The sequence below is a fragment of the Macaca mulatta genome, chromosome 7 (genome assembly GCF_049350105.2).
Source record: "Macaca mulatta isolate MMU2019108-1 chromosome 7, T2T-MMU8v2.0, whole genome shotgun sequence".
Lineage (NCBI taxonomy): Eukaryota > Metazoa > Chordata > Mammalia > Primates > Cercopithecidae > Macaca > Macaca mulatta.
This window is the reverse complement of record NC_133412.1, coordinates 132,880,004-132,906,693: the sequence shown is the minus strand read 5'-3', so window position 1 is coordinate 132,906,693 and position 26,690 is coordinate 132,880,004. Positions and strand designations below refer to the sequence as shown.

Here is a 26,690-nt window from a genome sequence, read left to right as displayed (position 1 = left end):
CAAGTACTTTTCATTGTAAAAGAAAAGTTCGAAACCAAGGATTAAAACATGAATCTGCTTTCTCCTCTAACAGATTTTGTTAGATAGTGTTGCTGGTTGACTATCTTTCAGTAACAATGCCTTCATGACCCACTTTACTGTGAGTCTGTGTACTCTTCTATCATATGTCTTAATCTGTTTGGGCTTCTGTAGCAAAATACCATAAACTAGATAGTTTATAAACAACAGAAATGTATTTCTTGCAGATCCAGAGGCTGGGAAGGTCAAGATCAAGGCAGATTTGGTGTCTGGTGAGGACCCATTTCCTGATTCATAGATGGTGCCTTCTCACTGCATCCTCACATTGTAGAAGGGACTAGCTAGCTCTCAGTGGTCTCTTTAAAAAGGCACTAATCCCATTCATGAAGCTGCCTTTATCATGATCTCATCACCTTCCAAAGGCCCTACCTCCTAATACCATCTGCTTGGGAATTAGGATTTCAACATATGAATGTTGGGGACACCCAGCCATACAGATCATAGGATCATATCTTCATGAAATGTTTATCTTTTGTTCCAGAAATATTTCAAAAGCTGTCTGTAATATAATTTTGAAGTAATTCTTGTCTAACTTATTCACTTTAATTTTTTGCAATTTTGTAATTTTAATCAAAGCAAATACCCAGGGAATTCAATATACAAGAAAAGTAAATTTTAAGTTGTAGTTAATTTGGGATTTCTTATCATTTGTAAACATCTCAATGGCAAATAATAATGGGAATATAGGAAAAAGGGTACATGGAAACTATTCATGATTACTTGGAGGGAAAAAGTATTGGCCAGAATGGAATATTTTATGGCCATTAAAATGACAAGTGGTGTGAACCATGTCAGAACATGGGGCTAGGTTTTGAGAGTAACATTGAGTAGAAATAGCAAACACTGAAAATTATATCCTAATTAGAACGAGGCAAACCATATTTTAAGTTTATGTTCCACTTAACCGTTCTGTTCCAATTGTTGTTGCTGAATAGATTCATATTCATATATGCATATTCAGCAACAACAATTGTAACAGAACAGTAAGTGGAACATAAACAGTCAATGACTGACACTTTGGAGATTTTTGTTTCTCTAACAGTATTAAATTCTGTAATAAAGTTATTTTAAAACAAAGAAAATGGCCCAAGAGGTGTTGCTGTTTTTTTGTTCAGTGAACAAGCAGAAGGGAGCTGGCTGAGTGATGGGGAGCATGGGCCCTGGCATCAGGGAGACCTGGGTTTGGATCCTAGGCCCACTTTTGGTGCAGACACTTCCATTTCCTTATCTGCAAAATAGGGATAAGACACCAGTTGCACATGGTTGTTGGGGTACTAAACAAGATGGTGGAAGTAAAAGGACTCTTTATGATTATGATATAATTATTACATGTTATTACATACTGATAAACATGCCTTCCATGCAGGTGCCATGCCCTGGAGTGGCATCCAGTGATAGTACTGTAGGGAGAGGGGTGATGGAATCAGAATTTGGGGGGCTTCCTCTCCTTCTAAGACAGGTGTCTCCACTTCTAAGATCATATCCATTGCTGTTACAAGGTGCAGATGCAGTGAATAAATATTTATGGAACTAATGATATTGGGACACCTTCCTATATTTACCTTGCTCTCTATGATACAATTGGATTCACTACTACCAAAATGAACTTACATTGTGGCAATCCACAGCCTTCTCAGTCCTTTATTTGTGAGAAGCAATGAGAAGAAACAAAAAGAAATGAAGTTGCCTTAAATAGGAAAGAAAGAAGAAAAACAAAACAAAACAAAAAAATGGTCTGTGACGTCTGAGATTTGCCCTAGACCTTGTCTCTTGCTTTCTGTAGCTTCGTAATTCACTTAAAATGATTATGCTCCATATTTTTTCTTGAGTTTGATAACCACCAGCTTTGATTTCCTCTGGAATGGTTGGCACCATTAGGTAATGCTTTCTTCTGTTAAATGGTTTTCTTTTCCCTAGCATCCTCTCGATTTCAAGACAATTGGATATAAGTCCAAGATGATATTAAGTTTTGCTAATATTTGACATATATCCTCATTTGCTAATTTGAATTTCTTAGTTTTTATGGCTGTTCACATGCTAGGAAGGTTAGGTTTCAGTATAAACATTGTATTTCCTAAGAACCCTCCATAAACCTCAGGATGGAATTCCGTACCTCCTCTCTACCCTTTGTGGCACCCAAAAATACCTCTTTTACAGCACAAATCACAGTGACCTCTAACTGTCCACCGGTTCAGCTTCCCACTAGCCTGGGAGTTTCCTTAGGATGGGACCATGGCTTTTCACCCTTTATCCTCAGCACTTACTCAGTGCCTGGCACAGTGGTAAATGAGGGATCAAGGCCAGAATGTGCAGAAAATACCAATTAGTGTAGAGTGATCTATGATTTTTCTTTCAAGTCCTGGTAGAACTTCAGTGTAGCAAGGGAAACTTGATGATTCTGGGCTTAAGTTCCTGCCCTGCTATTGACTAGTGACGTAATCCTTGCTAAATCATTTAATACCTGTGCCTTAATGTTCTCCTCTGAGATTGCAGGGTGAAAGGAGGGGGAGTAAGACAAGCCATGAGGTTATGAGCAATAATTTCAAAACTAAGCAACATATAGACAATTTAAATGTGTATGCAGAGAGCTGGGCCAGGACCAGGGAAGCAGTAAGTTCTCTAAAAGAGGGTCAGGCAAATTCTCAGAATCACTCAGCAGCCTGGTGAAAGTGTTCCAAAATGCCATGAAAATGCCCAGAAAATGAATATAATGTACCAGGAGGAGAGTATGATTTTCCTCACATGCTAGGAATCATTTTCCATTGTCTACTGCTTGGAATAAGAATGTTGGGACTCTTGTCCCCTTTGCTGGCTCCTGCTCCTTGGTCTACACCTGAAATGGAGATTTGGTTCATTGGAATTCTGCCTTCCCCCTCTGCAGGATCTCCCTGTCACCTGTGCGTGGTCATGGTCCACCTGCCAACATCACACTGAGGTTTCTCACATTCATTTCTCTAGCCCAGTAAGCATGTTTAAAGTATGTTTCCCAGGCAGTTTAAGGGATCTTAAATATTAATAGAATTTATTTTCTACCTCCCCAAACCTTTTTCTCCCCTTCACATGACAGAAAGTTATACTACCATCCACCCAGTTGGCCTTGCCCTAAACTCTGGGATTACCACAGACTCCTCCCTCACTCTTAGCTTTCACACTCCATCTGTATCAAATCCTATTGGTTTCTTTTTCTTGAATAACTCCTGTATCTACTCCTCTCCATCCCCACTGCAAGGGCCCTTATTAACTGCTTCCCTGGTCCTGGTCCTTATTACTGCTCTCCTGGACTACTGCTATGTCCTCTTCTATTCTGATCTTCCAGTTTCCAAACTCCCCTGCCCCTCATCTGTGTATCACACTTCCAGAGTGACTTTTCTGAAATCAGGTCAGATCTCCCTTGATTAAAGTCCTTCAGTGACTCCCCATTGCTATAGCATAATATCTGAAGTTCTTATATTGCATATGAGGTCCTCCCCAACCTGACTCTGTTCTTCCTCTCCAGCTTCATAACCTGTGTTCCTGCACCTACAGTCTGTTTGCTTGGTCTCAGGGGCCTCACTCTCATGTTCTTCCATCCCTTTGCTCCCAGGGTTTCTTCCACCCTAATTCCCTTATTACTGGTCTATTTGGTAAGCACTTGCTTATATATATTTTTTTGTCTTTTTTTTTTCCTTTTTATGGAGAACGGGGTCTCACCATATTACCCAGCCAGGTCTCGAACTCCTGGGCTCAAGCTATCCTCCCGCCTCTGCCTCCCTGAGAGCTGGTATTACAAGCGTGAGCCACCGCACCTGGCCACACTTGCTTATATTTTAAGATTCATTGCCTTTCAGTACAACTGCCCACCCTCTTCTCCATATGCCTGCTGTATGGTTCACAAATATCCTAACTTGTGTAATATTTTACTTGACTTATTTGTTTACAAAATTCCCTCACTCAAATAGACTAGGAGGCTCTGAAAGAACTATGACTTGTTTTATTCCAGTGTCTGGCACAGAACAAAGCATGCAGGGAGCACTCAATAAATATTGGACGAATGCATGAATAGGTATGGTCTCAAGCTCTATCACTTACTGTGACTTGGACAAATCATTTAGCCCACAGAATAGCACTTCTTTATCTTTAGAAAACAGAGTTTAAAATATCTGTAGCACAGGACTTTGTGGGAATTAACGAAAGCCATTCATTAATTCAACACATAGCTTACAATATGCCATGATGAGAAAAAGCATACGTGGTTCCTGCTGTCATGAAGCATACGATATAGTTAGAGAGAAATTAAAACAATCACAAAAATAAATATAAAATTACAACTGTGATTGCTTCAAAGCAAAGCCATGTGACGCCAAGAGAATCCATGATAGAGGTATTGACCTGGTCAAAGAAGTCAAGGAAGCCTTCCTTCAGGAGATGATGAGTAAGCAAAGATCTGGAGGATGAGAAGGAGCTACTGGGGAAGGGGAAGGGGAAGGGGAAGGAAACCATTTTTTAGGCAGGGACAGCACATGCAAAAGCTCATTAGAAAACAGCACATCCAGGGAACTTAAAGCAGGACAGTGTGCCTTGGATGCAGGGAACAAGAGTGAATGTGGTACAAAAAGAAGCTAAAGAGACACATAGAGGCTGCATCATGCCACCCTGGATTGGCACAGGAGAGACACAAAGTAAATATCAGAGTGTTTGTGTGTGGGGGGTTGTTTTTTGTTGTTGTTGTTTGTTTGTTTGTTTTGTCTTGACTTGCCTCTGTTTTTGATTTCTGAAGACTTCGATAGAAAATGGAGGGAAAAAGGTGATTATGTTTTGCTGGAAATACAGTGTCAATCTCATGAAACACCCACACCTTCCCCAAGAAAGGAGGAACATCCCTTTGGTCCTAAGGAACTCCTGAAAAAAGGGAGAAAAAGGGCTGGGATTCAGGGCCCAGCATTAAAACTTCCTTTAGCTGAACTGAAGAAGACATCATAAACTTCCAGTTTACTCTAGAAAGAGATTGTTTGGAAGGAGTGCCACCAAGTCAATGTCCAAAGGGAAAAAGGGACCATCAGTAGGTACCAGTCATGATAGACAGGCATTTAGACAGGAAAGCCACAAGGTCAGCACACACTTAAAAAGATACATTGCTAAAATGGTATATGTGTAGCCTTGTTGCATCTTTAGTGAATATAATGTGGTCTATTTCCAATTGATGAGTAACTATTATTGAGAGAAGAGGAAGTGTTGAGGGGTACAAAGTCTGTGGGCGAAAAAGAAAGACAATCAAACACAAAAGCAAGCAGACTCCCAGGGATTTTAGAATATGCTTCTAAACCAAGAGAAGATGATGAATCATCATGCCTATGATGATGGTGTGCACCATTTGCTCTTCTCCAATAACACGGTATCAGACCAAAGACAGTGCAAGGTAGAGAGTCTCATACTCTTCTGCAGTATGGCCAGAATTTTATTACTGAGATTTCCATGCCTGAAGGACCACATCTGCTCATGCTGACATGTTCAGTCTTCCTAGGTAAGAGACATGTCACTCTGTGATGAACGCTTGCCTGTTGTAGCCTTTCAGTGATGGCAGGTGGATTATTTTTAGTTTAAGTGCTGTAACTCAATAAATAATTTAGAATATCTATGGGAGTTTCAGAGTACCAATTAATCTCACTCATGTCCCTCTGAGTTCTGAGCCAATCCCGTCAGATTGAAGCCTACATTGTTGCTTTATTTCTGGTAAACTGAGTTGGAAAGCCAGCCTGGACTTGTGGTAAAATAGGTTTTTTACGCCTCCTCCTGAAATAAATTTTTCATCTGGTCCCCAGCAGAGCCTCCTACTGGATGAAGGAAAGGAGTGACGTGAAGCTCCAAAGGAGCATCAGAGAGGGTAAGAGGCAGGCCACAGGGAAGACCCCACACAGCACAGGAAGGCTCAGCCTCTTCTGGTTGAGAACAAATGAGATGGAGAGAAGGGCTAAAAATCTCTTACCACTTTCAAGATGAACAAAGTTCCTATTTTTGACTCTCTTAGCCCATTTCATGTTGCTATATTAGAATGCTACAGGTTGGGTAACCTATAAAGAGAAAAATTTATTTTCCATAGTTGTAGAGGCTGGGACGTCCAAGGATGAGGCCTGCACCTGCTGAAGGCTTTGCTGCATCATGGCATGGTGGAAGGCAGAAGGACAAGAGAGCATGAGAGAGCAAGAGAGCAAAATAGGGCCAAAGTTGTTCTTATAGCAAGCCCACTATCACAATAACTAACCCACTTACACTATAACATTAATCCATTCATGAAGGCACGGCCCTCATGACCTAATCCACCTCTTACTAGGCCCCACCTCCCAACAGTGTTGCATTGGGACTTCAGTTTCCAACACATGAACTTTGAGGGACACGTTCAAGGTCCATAGCAATGAACTTTGTCAGGAAGAGGAAGAGAAGACAATGGCTCAGCAACATCGTAATGTTGGCACAGGGTATTTATTCTCAAAGATACAATAGGCTTTTGACTACAGAGCAAAAAGTGATAGAAAATGACTAGGAAAGTGCTAGAAATGCCCTAAACTTGATTATAATATGACATTAATTGAATCATATTTATTTCATTTTTAAATTATTAGATATTATTTATACTGATTTATCTCTGCTACCCTTAATTTAAAACTTCTTATTCCTGGTTGTGAGAGGAACAGTTCAGACTTCAAATGGCTTCTCTTCTTTATTTCAGTTAATAGAGACAACTTTCTGCTGTATGAAAGGGTGATCTTTTTAACAAATCCGATGACCAGTCCACAATTGTTATTGCTTCTCTGCAGAATGTATTAAAATGTACATGGAATAGAAGATGTACTTGTAAAATATAGAGTACAGAGTGTTTTATTTTTGGTCTGGAGATGTATCATCTTATTTTTCAGTTCAATTTCTGTTACTGTGTGATCTTACTCTCACTATGCGTCAATTTTCTCTTCTGTTAAATGGAAATAATTAATAGTACCTGACTCATGGGGTCGTTATAAGGATTGAGTGAGCTGATACTTGTAGAGGATTTAAACAGTATATGACATATGGTAAGCAGTTTATAAGTATTAACTATCACCACCATTATGCAGTGAAGAAAGCTTCCGGGAAAGATGCATCATGTTCAGAATGCTGGCGCAGGATTTGTGTAAGCTACAGTAATTCTAGCTGCTACAAAAAGGTCAAAAATGTATAATTCTTCAATTAGAATACAGGCTTATTTCTTACTCTCACATAAAGTCTAGAATTTGTGTTCCTAATTAGCAGGCAGCTGGCCTCAAAAGGTGATTCAGGGACCCAGGGCCCTTTCATATTTGGGTTCTAATACTGTCTGTAATATGAGATTTTCAAGGTTTTATGGGACAGTGACATTCAGCCAGTAGACAGAAGATGAGAAGTGTCTGAGATACTGCCCTCTTAACTCAGTCTTGACGTGGCACTCATCACCTTTACAAGAGCAGTTCTCATGGCCCCACCTAAGAAGAGAGCTGGGAAATGTACTCCCTGGCTGAAGAACTACATCCCGACTGTACCTTATAATATGGCAGAGTGGCATGAATAGGTGGCTAGGTAGCCATCTCTGCCATAGATGTGAAGGAGGTTTCTGTCTGTTATTGCAACAGTTTTCCCCTGAAATGTTAATCCAGTCAAGCGTTGTAGAAGTGGTTACTTGGATGTTTTTGCCTCTTCACTTAATGAGAAAAAGATAGTACTTTAATCATCAAGAAATTGTTCAGAAGAGTGACTTCTGATCATGTGGTCTCCTGGGGAGATATTTATGAGCTGGCTGTTGGCTGATTTTACCATACCACTCCTCAGTATCAACTGTAGTCGTGGTGACTTATTGTGACTAGATTTATCCACATTGATAATGGCTTATTTAGAAAGGAACATTAAGAATACACATATAAATATGAGATTCCAAATGAAAATTACTTATATTTCGTTGGCTTCATGTGCTTTTACTTAAGGCTTTTAGGGAGGAGAAAGCAAAGTAAAGAACTGGACTACTTTGAACTGATTTTGATCAGTGTGGAGTGAAATTGCCAAGTAGCTTTCAGTCATATTTTTGGCCTGCATTATTTGCCTAATTACTTCAGCTCTCAATTTTGCCCATGTTGACACAGCTAGAACAGCAGGCAACACAACTGAAACTGCGGAGGTTGAAAGAAACCAACCCTTCAGAGCCAAATTATAATAATCTATACAGTGTTATGTAGATTATAAATCATCTTTACACTTTAATTCAGAGTCGAGTCCACATTCTTAAAAGTGGAATGCAGAATGTTTTAGGGGAAAACTTCAGCATGTTAAACAGTCAGTTTACTAAGAGACTCACATTCTTTGTCATAGAAAAATAAAGAGCTGTGCCATTATTAACTCAGCAGTTGCATTATGTTTTAATTCTGCTACTTAAAGCATCTCTTTCATGTAAGTGGAACTGTCAGTTCACTATAGACACTATTTACCATAATGTGGATACTTGCCCAAATTTGTAAATCTGGCATTCTGTTTCACAAATGTGGATGCAGCTTTATCCTAGTTTTTCAGTACTGGATAAATAATGAACTCTATTCACATGAAAGACAGAAAAGAAGGCATATATGAATGAAATGTCCAGATAATCTAAAATCTTCATTTTAGTCACTATGTTTCCCTTTCTGAAAGGGTCAAAAATGAAGAGGATGGGTTGAATATTTATTTCTTTTTCTGTCTCGTGCCTTTTTCTTTAATCTTCTCTTGTTTAAGATAATTAATGAGATCGTAAAAACCAGGGTAGAAGAAAGACAGTAAGCTTTTAAAAAGCCAAAATAAATCAGCTCTTGAATAATTGAAAAGAGGTGTGTACCCCATACACTTTTAACATCGTGCTCTTGCCCCCATTAAATCTCAGATACAGGGTTATAAGTTGGTAACTCAGGTGGGGAAACTGTCTTTAGGAGATTCTTAACTTGATGGAAAGACTGTATCTGATTCTCAATTATGGAAAATTGAGCTTTCAGAAGATCCTTAAAGGCTTAATGGAAATTAGAGTATTTGTCATCTGTAAATAAATATTGCTGTGGTTAAAAATAAGTTCTGTCTTTTTTGTGCTGATTTATTTATCAGAAACTAACTTTTTAAAGGCATCAGAAGATATATAATAGACATAAAATACTTCTTCATTTATTCTTGGAACCACAACACTGAATTACATGACATAGTACTATCTTCAGTTTTTTCCTTATTAGACTTAATAAGATAGTGTTTTCACTATAATGAGAAATAAATGATGAGAATTTTTTTTCTAATGTAACTAACTGGGCATGGTGATACTTCATAACTGATGAGTTTGAATAGCCTTTGAAAATGACTCAGATTTAGATTTTACTGTCTTTGGGGTTGTTTGATAAGAAGCTACTTCAAATAAAATGTTTAATGAAGTACTTTAAGATAAGGAATTATATCCTTAATTAACAAGTTTGCCATTATATTAATTTATAGCAAACCATCTGAAATTAATTGCTCTGCAGTTTTACTGTAGCTTTATTCATTAGAAACAGAATGCAGCATAAGCTGGGCATAATTTGAACCTCATCTAAGAGAATGCAAAGAATAGTGGACAGAAGGATTGCGTTATAAGGCTGGGCCATTTACTGGACTTCGTTCACAGGGATTAGAGACATAGCTACAGGATTTTATAAGTATTACACAATTTAATTTTTTCTAACCTCTAAATTTCCCACCTCTAAAATGGTCAAAAAAAAAAAAAAAAAAAAACCCAGTCCTTTTTTGAGTAGTCATGATTTTATTAATGGGTTGCCTAAGGTATTTTAGATGCTGAACAATGAAGGACAAAGACTATGAGCCTCATTCATCTTGGGGGATGAGTGTTTTCTACAGCCCAGGCTCTCCCTATATCAGAAAAGCAGTACCCTAAAAGATGTGCATCATAGTTTTATGATTTAGCATCATTTTAGCTAAGGAATCAGCCAGGAGCAATGATTTCCTTTTGCTGTATTTCCATTGTTTTTTTTTTTTGTTTGTTTGTTTGTTTGTTTTATTTTTGTTTTTTAATATTGGGGAGAAAGAGGAAGGAATTGGGCTGTCACATAACTTAATCTGGAAAGATATAAACAACAGTTTATATCTTTCGCTTCCTTCTTTTGCTTCCTCTGTAGCACTCAAATTACCTAATAGCATGCTGAGCACACTAAAGGCAGTTAAATGTACTTGCACATGCACTGAACAATGGAATTGGAATATAATTAGAACATTTGTAAAGAAAAGTGACTAAGAAGTAGAAAAAAAATCTATGGGAGATAACATAATACATTCAAATTTAAAATCATTTCAGGATCTTTCTAAAAGATGTTTGAACAACAGGTTGATTAATATCCTTTTGTTTTTTAAAAGCCAATTGCATTATATAAAAACAAACAGATGTTTAAAATATTGTGTAGACAGAACATCAATTGATTAACTACAAATTTTATTTTTCAGTTAGTAGCATGTATTCTCAGTCTTCAGATATAAAAATTCATTTCAGTGCTATGGTCTTCAAATGTTCTATTTGTTCAGCTTTTATTAACTTTTTTAGTGTACATATTATCAGAAGTAATTACAAAAGACACGCAATAAATAATGAATAGTATAGTGGAGTCTAAAATAAAATGGTTATTTGACAATTTAAATGCAGACATTTCTTCTTACCGTGTATCTGATTGTCTAATAACTTTTAAAAGCACAATGCAAAATGGCATGAATCCATACATGAGTAATTCTTCTGGGAATGCTGTCTCATATCCACAGGAAGCATAATTGGGATGACATAAAAGCCTTCTATTTACTGATGAGGATACTTGAACATGAAGCACTTCTGTGAGATTTTCACCATATGGGAGAAGTTACTCCATTCCACAGCTTATTTGAAATTTATGGTGGGTACATTCTCAGTGAAAGAATATCTTTATTACTTCCAGCAGCCATTTGGCATTTATTATGAAGTATTTTCATGGCTGAAGATATAGTTTTCTGTTGCTAATATGCCTCACACAGTGCCATGTGTATGTGGGATGTGGGAGTTTAATAAATACTATTTGATGATAAGACTTAATTTAGGCATGGCATTTTATGAAAGCTTGTGATTCACATGCCTCTGTGGTGCTCACAGATGCACTTGAGTTTTGGTTTTGTAAAAGTTAAGAAGCCAAGTTGACACCTTAAAAAGCAACGCCTGCACTTCCTGCACACATTTCAGACTGATGGGTTTACCAGCAACTCTGCTTATTCTTAGCCAACCCATTGGGTTAGCAGTCTGCTGATGACCCCTGTTGAGGCCTGAGGTTTCATTTGATTCCATGGCCACAGGTAGCTTCTTGGTCTGATCCAACTGTTTTGCAAATATGAGACCAAAATGTCCACTGGGAGTGAAAATATGAATGGGCCCTCACAAATCCATCATGGCTACAGAGAGATAATACAGATGATGTTGATGAGGGACAACTTTGATATAGAAAGGAAAGCTCATGCCATTTCAGAATTTTTTTTTTTTTTTTTTGAGACAGAGTCTCACTCTGTCGTGCAGTGGTACGATCTCGGCTCACTGCAACCTCCGCCTCTTGGGTTCAAGCAATTCTCTGCCTCAGCTTCATGAATAGCTGGGATTGAGATGCCAGCTGCCATGCCCAGCTAATTTTTTTGTATTTTTAGTAGAGATGGGGTTTCACCATCTTGACCAGGTTGGTATTGAACTCCTGACCTCGTCGTGATCCACCCACCTTGGCCTCCCAAAGTGCTGGGATTACAGGCATAAGCCACTGCGCCCAGCCAACAGAATTCTTAAATAAAGTATTTAAGGTTAGTAAAGCCTTCAGGGAAATGAGCCTGGTTTGAAAATCTAAATCTTTATTTTCATTTTTGAATACCTGTAATTAATTTGATCAATATCAATTCTAATGAATTTCTGGGTTTTGAAAATAATGCAAAAATACATACACACATAAATACATATATAAAGCTTTACCATAACATTAAGGTTCTTAATGATAAATTCTGGGAAAGAACCACAGAAATGAGTAGAGTTCTGAGAATACTGAACTCGCCTTACTGCAAATCTGATGCATTTCCAAAGTCCAGACTTCTAAACAAAATGAAATCATGCATTCGTCTTTGAAATCCTAAGTTCTATGTCCTTTTTTTTTTTTTTTTTTTTTTTTTTTTTTTTTTTTTTTTGAGACAGAGTTTCGCTCTCATTCCCCAGACTGGGGTGCAATGGCACAATCTCGGCTCACTGCAACCTCCACCTCCCAGGTTCAAGCGATTCTCCTGCTTCAGCCTCCTGGGTAGCTAGGATTACAAGCGTGCGCCACTATGCCCAACTAATTTTTGTAGTTTTAGTAGTTACGGGGTTTCGCCATGTTGACCAGGCTGGTCTTGAACTCCTGGTCTCAGGTCATCTGCCCACCTCGGCCTCCCAAAGTGCTGGGATTACAGGCATGAGCCACCACGCCTGGCCCCCAAAGTTCTATGTTCTTTTGGCTTTGGGTTTATTTATTTTATTACATTCCCATATGTAGTGTCAACTATACCTGACATTTTTCTTAAGAGTCAGACTTCCTATGGCTTTGCTCATTCCATGGTCTCTGCCTGGGAAAGGTAGGGTTCCTTATCTCCTTTTGCCATTCAATCCACCCATAAAACACTAGTTCCTCTGGGAGATTCTTCCTTGTCCCACAAGTAAGAAAAGACACTCTCTCCCGTGTATTCTCACAGCACTTTCTCCTTCCTGTATCTTCCGTTCATTGTCTTTCATCACAGCTGTCGACAATGTACTGTAAACTCCTGGAGGGCAGCACACTGCCTTACTCACCTTGCAATCAAGGTGAACTGATGTTATCAGGACTTAGGTAGACTGTTGTGTGATAAATACCCTTTTATCTTAATTCTATTTCAGTTTACTCTTAATGCAAAACAAAGTCTACATGGCAGGTCTTATAAGACTGTATTTTAGTTTTCTATACTTTCTCAGATTCTTCTGCCATGGGTCTGGTTTTACAGGGGGCAGCGTTTGCTCCTTCAGGGTTTCCAACACGGTTCTCAGGATTTATTCTGGAATTCTAGAGGCAAAACAACTCATTGCTGGGGAAAGTATCCATGAAAAATTTATGTCATTTATAATGAGGCTTAGTGGTAAATGTTTTTATATTCATATTGTGTAGCTAGTACTTTAAGCCTCAGAAATGCTTGCTATGCATTGATACTTTATTCAGGTGCCAAACCAAAAAGTATCTTTCTCAAAGTGCGTACGCTAATAGTATTTTGAAAAACACCCTAACATAAATTGCAGTGCAGAATGACATGACCTCATGTAAAAGACTTTCTGACTATCATCACTTTTCATTTAACATTTACTAGATGCCCTAGAGAGAAATTTCATTCTTTTTAGTAATGAACACTTTAAAAAAAAATCAAGCAGTATTACATAATGATTAAGACCAACTGCTTTAGAATTCAATGACCTAGTCTTGAATTCTTCTTCAGCTACTTATAGGGTGACTAACTCATCCTAGTTTGTCCAGGACACTCCCAGTTTAAACACTGAAGGTCCCACATCCTACAGAATCCTTTGGTCCTGGGCAACCTGAGGTGATTGGTCACCTTAGAAAGGTAATACCTTGCTCAAGTCACTGACTTTTCCCTAATTCTCAACTTCCTCAACTACAAAATGGAAATAATATTGCCTGTCTCATAGCGTTGTTTTAAAGCTTAAATGAGTTAATTCATGTACAGCTATTATCAGAGTGCTTAGCATATAGAAACGTTAAATAAATGTAGCTATTGTCATCCTTATTATTAGCCAGTAGAATTTTTTTTAACAGCGAGATATGTGGAGTTAAATGAAGGGAAAAGAACAGAGCCGTATTAGCATGTTAGTGGAAAGATTCTAATAAGGTTATCCCAGGGCTAAGCCTCCCCTCTTTCCATCCCTGAGTCATTAATAAGGTAGAAACTGGAGTGGGGAGTGGAGGTGCAGAGGATGTTTAGCCTTCTACACACAATCCAGAGCTCTGTGGTAGCAACGACCAGATCAAGAGCCAGGATGCATTCAACGTTCTAGGGGCAGAGTCACACCCCAGTTACCTCCAGTTGCCTGGCCCAAACAAGGGCAAGAAAGAGTATCTAAATCCTGATTTCAGTCACTGGATCATTACCACATCCTTAGAAGAGCTGTCTTAAAAGGTAACAAACTCCTGTCTTTGTGTTGCCAAAGAAAAGTCTATAACCAGGTAATGTCATTTATAGGGAATTTATCTTAAACATTTGTCAAGTTGTTCTTTGTAAATGTGGTCACTCAATAAAATGTATTGAACTCTTATTATAAGTGCTGGGTACTGTGCTAGGAATACAGAGATAACAGGACCATTCTTTCCCTCGAGTATCTCCCAGTCTCAATCATATCAATTAGTAAATAAGTGGAGATTCTAAAGTAGACATTTGGTAATACCATAAGAATTATGAAGACAAGCCGAACCTAATAACAATATAACAAACTTGATAGTTTTCAGTGTTGTTATTTAACTTCATCCATCTAATATATCAGTAGTCACTGACAGATAGTGTGACTATAATGCAAGGTAAACCACTGTTCAGTAAGATTGTCACTGGCTGGTTAACTGAAATATGTAGCTTTTCACATAAAGGCAACAGCTGTGGCAGGTGCAGAGCGATCAGATACTATGCTAGGGCTTTTATGCAAGTGTATAATATTTGCACTCAGGCCCATAGCAAAGGTAAGAAGAACAAAACAATGAAAACATAGGAAAAGAGAAAGAACTAAAGGAAGGCACCATAGGGAAATTTTAAATGTTGCATATTCTCTCTTTTTATCCTTTAGGTCTCAGTTTAAATGTCACCTCCTTATAGAGGCCTGAGCATCTTATCTAAAGTAACCCACCCCTCTCCACTGATAACTTTTTATTCTTTCTACTGTCTACTTGTTTCCTTCAATCACTTGTAATTCCCAGTCGTTTTATTTGCATGCTGTATTGGTTAGGCTAAGCTGCCATAACAAAGAAGTACAAAAATAGAATGGCTCAAGCAAGTAAAAGTGTCTCTCTGATTTATCAGTCCAGAGGTAGGTGAGTGGTCACGTAAGTGTCTGTACCAGGAGATCATTCAGGGCTCCATATTCCTTCTACTTAACACCCCTTTGGGTATTGCCTTCATCTGCATTGTCAGAACTGGTTCAACAAGACCATGTTCACAGTTTAGCCCATGGGGAGGGTAAAGAAAGAGGGAAGGGCAACCAGTTTCTTCTTTAAGCATGTGATCCAGAAGCAACACATATTGCTTTGATTCAAAACACAGTCACATGTCCACACCTAGGAGGAAGTTGGGAAGCATAGTCTTCAGCTGGCTGGCCATGTGCTAAAATTCCTTGGCAGGAAAGGTGGCAAGGGTGGGGACAGGACTTAGTAAAGGGAAGAAAGGCAGGAGAGACACTAGGGGACAATTTAGCAGGCTCTGCTATGCCTGCATAATTATGTTTTTGGTTTTGTTGTTGTTGTTGTTGCTGTTGTTTGGTTCTGTCCTCCATGGGACTGGAGACTATCTGTTTCATTCCTTGTTAAATCCCCAGAAACTAGAATAAGTACCTACCACATAGTAGGTGCTCAGTGCCTACTGATATACTGGGATGAATGGAGTTAAATAACTAAATACTGACACTATCAAGTTTGTTTTATCATTATTATATTTGTCTTGTCTTCACAATTCTCATAATGTTACCAAATATCCACTTTAGGATTTCCACTTATTTACTTATTGGCATGACTGAGACTTTAAGCACCTAGCATGGTGACTGGCACATAGCAGGTATTCAACACTCTTTCCTTCCATTTCTTCTAGTCCGGAAGAAAAGATCCACATACAGGATATAAAAATATGATAAGAAATAATATTGAAACTGTTGTCTTGCCATTCAAGGAAGAAATCTGAAGCATTATCACTTAAAAATACTCTTAAACCTTATCATGGGGTCATCTGATAAACAACAACCAGCATCTAGGAGACAACTGGATAGCTCTGTTTGAACCTCTAGTTTCTTCCCCAAGTATAAGAGCAGCTACCTTACCAGCTTACAGTTAAGTAGAAAATAATATGTTGAACAATACATATGAGTTTGGGGCAGAAATAATAAAAACAAAGGTAAAATAGAAAGTATTCCTTGACTCTGGCCTGTTTCTACACACTTAGGACAGGAAAATTTGATTCTCTGTTTTCTGTCCAGCTGCTCTTTTCAATAAGCATTTATTTTGAAAACTACTTTGTGTCGAGGTACAGATTAAATTCTAGGTAATTGTTAATGAATTTTTTTTTTTTTTTTTTATGGAGTCTCACTCTGTCACCCAGGCTGGAGTGCATTGGCATGATCTCTGCTCACTGCAACCTCCACCTCCCTGGTTCAAGCAATACTCCTGCCTCAGCCTCCCAAGTAGTTGGGACTACAGGTGTGTACCACTAAGCCCAGCTAATTTTTGTATTTTTAGTAGAGATGGGATTTCACCATATTGGCCAGGCTCATCTCGAACTCCTGACCTCGGGTGATCCACCCTCCTAGGCCTCCCAAAGAGCTGGGATTACAGGCATGAGCCACCCATGCCCAGCCGAGTTTTTTTTTTTTTTTTTTTAAAGCATCAAATGCAACTGACTTTTGTTTGTGGCCCAATCTGTTCATTCAGTCCTTAACTAGTACAAAGCACAATCTTTAGGAGTCATGATTAGAGGACGCCAAACACCAGATGTTGGAGATAATGTCTTACAGATTATTTTTAGGCGTTTAAAAAAAAAAAAAAAAAAAAAAAAAAAAAAAACCATGAGCATTTAATACTTATACTGAATTATTGACATAGTAATTGGTTGCTGGTTCTTTTCCAGAACACATTTGGTTTTGGCTTCTGTTTACATTTTATAAAATCTTACAGAACAAAGAAATGCAGTATCTTTTGCAAGCTCTTATTTATTTATGGTTTTACCTAGACCATTTTAACTCACATACAAGCTTGTTTTGATGTCTATTTTGCCTTCAAACATGACAGATTCATGTCAGACTACTCAAAAAGGATGACTGTAAGCTAGTATCCAAAATTTAGATGGAATATATAGAAATCCAAATAACTATCTGAATTTGTTGGCTGAACATCAAAGCATCAACACTTCTGTCCATGGAAATTCATGACCTATTCTTTAGCCTGTATAAATTCTCCACATCCTTCAAGATGGAGAGGTCTCTTAAATCTCTTCAGGTCTGTGAAACTTCCCTAACCAGGCACTTCTGCAGTAAAAGGACTTTTGTTTGAATTCATCTTTTCCAGTCTCTTTAAAGGTGACCCTGTTGGGGAGCCTAGAGCTCCAGGCTATACTTAAATGCACTATTTTTTTCATAGTATCTACTTGAAGCTCTTTTTATCTTAGTCTTTGCATTATTGAATCCTACTCCTTCTTTGTTTGTTTTTTTTTTTTCTCCTAGTTCTTCCAGCTTAACACAAAGAACAGCATTTTACAAGGCAACTTTAAAATAATGCAAAGTAAAAAATGAAGTAAAAGACATTTTAAAATATTTTACATCTCTGGACTTCAATGATCTTATCAAAAAATCATGTACTCAAAAGATACTCATTGCAGCATTGTTTAGAATAGCAAAAGAATTGCTGACAACATAAAGAGGAATGCTTAAATGAATTGTAGAACATTCATTTCATGGAATACTGACTTTTAAAAATATAAGGTAGATCTTTGTCTACTGAAATGTAAGTATGGCCCTGGTACAGTGTAGGAGGTAGAAAGCAAATGTTGAAGATAATTATCCCATTCATATAAAAGATAATAAAATTTCTAAAACTCTCCAAATAATATCTGTTGTGGTTTCTGAGGAATAGGGGTAGAAACAGGGAATTTTTCTCTTAAACTTATATACTTCTATTTTTAAAAAAATGTTGTAGTGATTATTTGTAATGTTTAAAACTTCACAAATGCATTTGGTGTAACCCCCGAACCTGAATGCTACCATTTTGGAAAGTCATTATTGGACTACTTGTTCCCAGTCACCTCTATGCTCTAAAACAGTCACTGGATCCTTGTTTCCCACAATTTTCTAATACCCTCACAGTGACTTCATAACCCTCACCACTCCCTCTGGCCTGAGTTACTATGGCTCCCTCAGCTCTCATATTTGTGTAGGAATTCCTTCCCACTCATTACTTCACCTTTGGTTTTGCTATTAGTTCTGCCCCTAAAATGGCTTCCTGCTATTTCCCTCTGCCTGTCAAAAATCATATGTATTTTCAAGGCCCCAGTGCAAGTCTCACTTTTCTCACAAGAGCAAACCAAATTCCTAAAACAATGTATTTTTCTTTTTATCATCACCTAGGTAGGTTGCACCAGGAGAATGTAGTATTTTAACCATTCCTTAGAATGTACAGTTGATTAAAATTTTGTGTTAATGTCACAAATTGTGCATCTTTTAAATTTATTGCTTATAATGTATTGCCCTTTTTCTTCCTGGAGATAAAAGAAAAGAGAGAAGAAACTAAATCTTGATGTAGTTTCCTGACTGAGCATTCAGAGTCACTTGGATCAATATTCCCAAACTCTGGCTCATCAACAGCTGAATTATTGTCTTGCTTTAAACACAGAGTTTACCTCGGCTTATAGATCAGATAGCTCAGAGGAGCAAAATGAATGCTGCTATTGATAAAGGACATTAATCTTTCTTGTCATTTTCGTTGATTAGTATGGCTACCTCTGGGGCACGTCTTCTGTACACTCAGTATAATAACTTCTATGCTATATTCTGATTTTGAGTACACGGGGAGAGAGAGAGAGTTAAAGTCAAAGGGTTTGCCTTTGAGTCTACCAAGTGGTATGTCCTGAATTCCAGGTTTATGCTATTTGTCCCAAGATGTCATTCACATTTTCTATTTTTATAAATTACATTCCAACATGACATTATGTTTGTAATGAGGAATGCTCAAAATACAAAAGTAAATTTCAAATGTCTCATGACCAGCAGAACATGTGAGTTAGATTTTGAAAACTTGAACAAGAAGGCAAGGCATACTCTGTTTAAAGGCAAAATAGTGGCTAATGATAATTACATTTCAAAATAAAAACATTGTCCTTTGCACAAGTACCTCAAAAAGGTGTTAAGCCCATGAGTTTTTGAACTCAGAAAAATATGTTTTACATACACTTTCTTGACACAATCCTTAACAAATTTTATAAGAAATGAATATTGATCAGCTATTGAATTAACTTGAGCAGAGATTCTTTCTACTTTACTGCTTCATTAGTTGTGATGTGACGGCAAATTCAGATCCATCTAGTTTAGCTTGAGAAGCCTGCCACAAACCATCCAGTCTCCTTTAATCATCACAACAATTCCAAGAATAGTGCGGATAGCATCAGCGTTGGAGTCATATTGCCCTAAATCTGAGTTCTGCTTCTGCCGCTTCTGGCTGTCTTCCTAATAACAAGTTCGTTAACCTCTCTAAGCTTCAGTTTCTTCATCAGTAGTATGGGTGTGGTTAAACAAAAGGTCTTATAGACTGTTAAAACATGAAATGAGATCATGTATTTAATGCTCTCATTTAGCACATAGTGAGCATATATTTTAAATGTTAGTTGTTGTTGTTATCCTCCTTTTGCAGGTGGGGACATCGGGCCTTCCTATAAGTTTAATGACTTATTAAAGGTCAGTGATTTGATGGGGATGTCCAACCCCAGACCAGTAATTCGATGGGGATGTCCAACTCCAGGACTCTGATGCCTGTGATTTTTCTACAATGGAATGCTGTAACCATGAAGCATACCACACCATACACCATGCTATGCCCTGCTGCATCATCCCATGCTCCTTGTCACGTCATGCCACAGCACAGCACACACACCCTACTGCCTACCATGTCATGCCACACCACAGCATGCCACACCACACCACATACCACATACCACATCACACCACATTGTCTGCCATGTCATGTTCCTAACAGCATTACCCCTTTAGTAATCATCCTCATTTGCTTGCTCTATGTGCTTCCCAAAGGATACCACTTTCCATGATATTGCTTTAGATCCCAGAGACCTATGTTCAATTCCCAGCACTGGCACAAAATCCAAGGCTTTCAGCAGAGGATGCAGGCCTCTGGCACAAGTCTGTGACCACCAGAGGAAGGGCACCTTTCTTTTTTACCAAGACATGGCATGGGCTGGCTGTACCCCTACAAGGGATGGTCCTGTGCTGTGTGGCCCTGGATTTCCCTTAATAAAACACATTCTATTGAGAAACCCCAACTCTGGCTTTAGCTTGATCTGTGGATTATTCCAGACTGTGGTAGATTCCCTTTCTAGGGTCTTCTTCAGTCTGTTTTCAATGGTAGATGTATTAGTCTGTTCTCATGCTGCTAATAGAGATATACCTGAGACTTGGTAATTTATAAAGGAAAGAGATTTAACTGACTCATAGTTACACATGGCTGGAGAGGCCTCACAATCATAGCAGAAGGCGAATGAGAAGCAAAGTCCCATCTTACATGGTGGCAGGCAAGAGAAGGACTGAGCAAAATGGGGAAAGCCCCTTATAAAAACCATCAGATCTCATGAGACTTATTCACTACCACGAGAACAGTATGGGGGAAACTGCCCCCATGATTTAATTATCTCCACCTGGCCCTGCCCTTGACACATAGGGATTGTTACAATTCAAGGTGAGATTTGGGTGGGGACACAGCCAAACCGTATGAGGGTCTAAGACAATTAGCATGAAAATTCTTTGCTTCTGACTTTAATGTCTTTCAAATTTATGAGATACACCCAGTGCAGTGGCTAAAAGTGCATTTTGAAATGATGCAGTTGTTTAAAAACACTGACAACTTATGTACTGGCATGTTTTAGTTGGCCACAAATGCAACATAGCTAATAGTGTGGGCAGTGGCTATAAAAATCTGTGAATAAAAATAGGAAATTTAAGTCAAGGGACTCAACACTAGGAGAGGAAATAGTCTCACTGCCCCTCTGTATCATTATTGTCCCTCTGAATCATTCGGTATCATTAGGTCCAGGTCATATTTTAGAGGGACCAGGATGAACTACCGTGTATTCTCTGGTTGGAACTGGCACGATGAGTCTGGAAACATATTCACTGATTTGTTCTATAAGTACTTACCAAACAAAAATCTAGATGTCAGGGGTGTGCTTAGCACCAGGGAAAAGTGAAGCACATGGTTCAGCTCATGTTTCTTATGAGCTCACAGTGCAGGGAAAACAAAACATGTGAAGAAGAGGATGAAGAAGGTTCTAATCTGAATGTTGAGAACCTAAGACAGGCCATAGCTGTCTTCAAATGTTTGAAACTCTGTCATGTGGAAGAAGGAAGCTGGGCTGGAGGTTCCCATCATAATTTGTGCAATACTCATACTATCATCCTGTATTGTTTTCTTTTTCTTTGTTTTTAAATGAAATTAAAGTTTTAAAGAGTAATACATTGATTTGGTTGAAAAGGGAAAATAATTTTTAAAAAGAAGTGTACGCAGTGAGAAAATCTCCCTTCCACTTCCGGTCTCCTATCCCACCTCCATGGTGAATAATTGGTTTCTTGTGTATTCTCTCAAGTGTTTTCTTTGTGCAGATATGAACAAATACAAACATATATTCTTATTCCTCTTTTTCTTACATGAGAGTTAGTATTCTATATATCTGCATCTAGATATCTATAACTATAAATCTATACACACATATTCTGCAACTCACTTTTTCACTTAATATTTATCTAGAAATCTTCAATACATGGAGATTGTCTTCACTCTTGTACAGCTACACAGTGTTCTATGTATAGAAATACATTGTTTAGCTAGGCTTTGTTGATGGATATTTGATTCCAATTTTTTTTCAACTTACGCTACAACATACGACCTTTTATGTATTCATTTTGTACATGGGCAAATGTGTCTATGGACTAATTCCTGTAAGAAGGTTGCTGGTTCCAAGAGCAAATACATTTGTAATCTGGATAGGAATTCCCAAATTGCCTCCCATTGGGGTTATGGCGTATTGTACTCCTCCCAGCCTCCTCCTAATATGAGAATGCCTGTTGCCCTCCAACCTCACTAAAGAGTGTGTTGCCAAACTTCTTTGAATTTTTTCCAAACTGATAAGGAAGAAATGTCATTTCAGGGATTTTTCAATTTGCATTTTTATGTTCAGGGTCATACATCTTTTTCCCTGCAAAGTGTTTGTTTATATCCTCTATATATTTTTTTTACTGCCACAATATTTTTAATTACGTACAAAGGTCTGATATGGCACCCAGGGACCCATTTCACCCACTGCTCTGTTTGGCCGCCAGTCTTTTGTCTCTCTCTTCAGCAATGGTGAGGCGGATACCCTTTCCTCGGGGAAGAGAAATCCATGGTTTGTTGCCCTTGCCAATAACAAAAATGTTGGAAAGTTGAGTGGCAAAGCTGTTGCCATTGGCATCTTTCACGTGAACCACGTCAAAAGATCCAGGATGCCTCTCTCTGTTGGTGAGCACACCAATTCTTCCCAGGTTAGCACCTCCGGTCACCATACACAGGTTACCAGTGTCGAACTTGATGAAATCAGTGATCTTGCCAGTCTCCAAATCAATCTGAATGGTATCATTCACCTTGATGAGGGGATCGGGGTAGCGGATGGTGCGGGCATCATGAGTCACCAGATGAGGGATTCCTTTTGTGCCCACAAAGATCTTTCTCACTTTGCATAACTTGTACTTGGCCTCCTCAGGTGTAATACGATGTACAGCAAAGCGACCCTTGGTGTCATAGATCAGACGGAAATTCTCTCCCGTCTTGTCAATGCTGATGATATCCATGATGAATCCAGCAGGGTAGGTTATATCAGTTCGGACCTTGCCATCGATCTTAATGAACCGTTGCATGCAAATCTTCTTTACTTCATCTCCTGTCAGGGCATACTTAAGTCTGTTCCTTAGGAAAATGATGAGGGGGAGACACTCTCTCAACTTGTGGGGACCGGTGGATGGACGAGGAGCAAACACACCAGTCAATTTATCCAGCATCCAATGCTTTGGAGCTACTACCCGCTTCAGATGCTTCTTGGGACCACGAGCCATGGCTGTGTTAGGCAAGGAAAGAGGACCTCCGTCTTCTGGTGTGCGTAAAAATTGGGCCCCCTCTATTTTTTTTTTTTAATGGAGCGATAGTCTTTTTATTCCTGATTTCTAGGAACTCTTTATATATTAGGGGAATTTCCCCTTATGTGCTGTATTGCTTTTTAATTATTTGTTGAGGTGTCTGTTTTCACTAATAGATGAAGACAAAACCGGGACTAAAGCCTGGAAGCAACAGTGAGATACTTTGGGGTTCAATTTTAAAAATAATAATGAGCCCTTAATAAGTGTCATGTATGACTTTCAGTGCTTTGATTCTACTATCTCATTTAGTCTCCACCATAATTCTTTGAAATGGCTATTATTATAAACAGATGAGACAGAAGCACAAAGATATTAGATAATCTGTCCAGGGTCACACAGCTAGTAAATGGGGGAGTCAGTATTCAAAGCCATGCATTTGAACCCAGGACCCAGGCTGGTAATTACAACATTTATTAAGTGTGCAGAGCAAGCAATAAGATCACATTAATGGAAATGTTTAAAATAAGGTTGGGAGATGGATACTTCTGAGTCTTGTGGATAAGTTCCTAAGATTGGGAAGGCCTTGCACTAGATGACCTGAAGAAGCTCTTCCAATCCTTCTTTGTTTTTTTCTGACAATGCCATGCCTGACCAAAAAGACGAATCAGGATATATGATGTACCATATGGGACCTGTCTGCTCCCAATATGATCCATCAGCAGACACTGCAACCCACTCAGCATCACTTCTGCTGCATCCAAGGGCACCTGAGCTTCCATTTACAAGCAATGATTTTGTAATAGACTTTGGGGGCACACTAGGTTACTAAGTCTATGTACATATGAGAATGTCCTTCATTTTGGTGCTTTGCACATAGTAAGCATTCAGAAATTTTTTTCATTGAATTAACACATGATTGATGGTAAAGCTTATTCCAAAGGCTCTTGAATGTGACTCAATCAGATGGCAACATGGAGGTAATAATCCAGTAATTGCTTTGCACAGACTGTGCAAAGATATGAAGATGTATATGAAATGTTTCTTAACAAGTGTATAGAAAAAGACAACTCACAACAAAGGCAGGAAAGCCAATGAGTCCCAGATGAATGGTCATGACCCTTGGGGTGGAGATGAAGAAAACACTGAGGAGTGGGGTAACAGGAAAAAACTTCCCAGAGGAGGCGGGACTTCACCAGAGATGTTATTTGGATTTGGAAAGAGTGATTTGGAAAGAGCGAAGGAGCCTTTCAATTGGGGAGAAGGGCTTGAGCAGAGGCACTGAAGTAGAAAATCTTACGTTATGTTTGTGGGCTTAAGCAGTTGTGTTTTTTGTGCAGTCTCAGAAATAAAACCCTAAAGGCAGGCTGGGACCCTGCTGAAGCGGATCCTGAATTCTAAGCCAAGGGTTAGGCAAAGATGGTCACAGTAGGCTTTGAAATAGAGAAGTGACGTGGTAATAGTGCTGCTTTGGGGAGATGAATATGTCAGCCATGTGCAGAGTAGTGCAGGGTGAAAAGAGGTGAGGCTGGAAGCTGGAGAACACTTAGGAAACAATCACAGTACTCCTGAGAGAAGGTGATAAGTGTCTCTCTAGGGAGGTAGCCATGGAATGGAAAGAAAGCTATAAAAAGAATTATGGGTGATTCCAAATATATGACATTTTGGACTAGGCAAAATTGTGGAGACAGTAAAAGGATTGGTGGTTGCTGGGGTTAGGAAGGAGGAAAGGATGAATAGGCAGAACACAGGAATTTGGTGGAAGTGAAAATATTCTATATAATACTGTTATGGTGTATGTATGTCATTATACTTTTGTTCAAACCCAGAATGTACACCACCAAGAGTAAACTTTAATGTAAACTACAGACTTTGGGTGATGATATGTTGTTGTAGATTCATCAGTTGTAACAAATATACCATGTGTCTTGGTCAGTTAGGGCTGCTGTAACAAAACACCATAAACTAGGTGGCTTATAAGCAGCAAACATTTATTTCTTACAGTTTTGGAGTCTAGAAAGTCTAAGATCAAGGCACTGGTAGATTCAGTGTCAGGTGAGGGCCCACTTTCTGGTTCATAGATGGCATCTCCTCTCTGCATCCTCAAGTAGTGGAAGAGACAAAGGCGCTCCCTTGGGTCTCTTTTATAAGGGCACTAATCCCACTTATGAGGGCTCTGTATTAGTCCGTTTTCACACTGCTAATAAAGACATACCCAAGACTGGATAATTTATAAAGGAAAGAGGTTTAATTGACTCACAGTTCTAAATCATGGGGAAGGCCTCACAATCATGGCAGAAGACAAAGGAAGAGCAAAAGGATGTCTTACATGGTGGCAGGCAACAAAGAGAGAATGAGGACCAAGCGAAAGGGGTTTCCCCTTATAAAACCATCAGGTCTCATGAAACGTATTCACTACCATGAGAACAGTATGGGGGAAACTGCCCACACGTTTCAATTATCTCCTACCAGATCCCTCCCAAACATGCGGGAATCATGGGAGCTACAATTCAAGATGAAATTTGGGTGGAGACACAGCCAAACCATATGATCTTCTCACCTCCCAAAGGTCCCATCTCCCAATACTATCATCTTTGGGGTTAGGATATTAACACAGGAATTTTAGGGCAACACAGACATTCAGACCACAGCAGCTTGTGTGGAGGCAGGGGCATATGGGAAATCTCTGTACCTTCCTTGCAATTTTGCTGTGAACTTAAATCTGCTCAAAAAATAGTAAGAATAAAGTATTTTTTTTAAAAAGAAAGGGCTGGGTGCAGTGGCTCATGCCTGTAGTCCCAGGTACCTGGGAAACTGAGGCGGGAGAATTGTTTGAACCCGGGAGGTCAAGGCTGCTGGAGTTGTGATGGTACCACTGCACTCCAGCCTGGGCAACAGAGAAAAAAAAAAAAAAAAATTATAGGGACTGGCTAGATAATTCTATGTGGGGGGAGGGAGCAAAAGAGCTATTGAAGTGCAAACGAATTTATAATACACGTTTTTTGCTATTATCCATGTTATACATAGCATTGAGGGAATCTGACCAAGAACAATTATTTTTCTCTTTAGAAATCAGAGAGCAAAATTCTATCAGCAAATGATAAATAGAAAGATGTTTGGGGATAGCCCCTGTTTTTGTTCCAAGGTAATTATTTACATAGTAAAGGTAGCTTAGAGCCCTCTCTGATTGGAAACATTAGGAGCAGAATACATTTAAATTTAAATTAGTTAGGTGAATTGGAAGGTAGTGGTGGTGGTTGCATAACTATTAGTATACAAACACTACTGAATTGTACACTTTAAAAGAGTGAAATTTATGGTATATGAATTACATATCAATAAACCTATTCTTCAAAACAGCAAAGGAATGTCTATATAGGATTTTAGGCATCTTTTCTTAAGATCTAAGTAAATTATAAATAAGTGTTCATCTCTACCATTTCCCTAAAAA

The 26,690-nt window shown here is 38.7% G+C and overlaps 2 protein-coding genes across 2 annotated transcripts in view; one reads left to right on the top strand and one right to left on the bottom strand.

The window, feature by feature from the left end:
• Nucleotides 1-26,690, top strand: part of RTN1 (reticulon 1) — a 280,944-nt gene that overhangs the window by 91,069 nt on the left and 163,185 nt on the right. The gene's annotated exons all lie outside the window — the stretch shown is intronic.
• LOC702514 (small ribosomal subunit protein eS4, X isoform-like) lies at nucleotides 22,359-23,244 on the bottom strand. Its single transcript, XM_001094914.5, has one exon. The coding sequence runs from the start codon at nucleotides 23,219-23,221 to the stop codon at nucleotides 22,427-22,429; it is 795 nt and encodes a 264-aa protein (XP_001094914.2). The 5' UTR covers nucleotides 23,222-23,244; the 3' UTR covers nucleotides 22,359-22,426.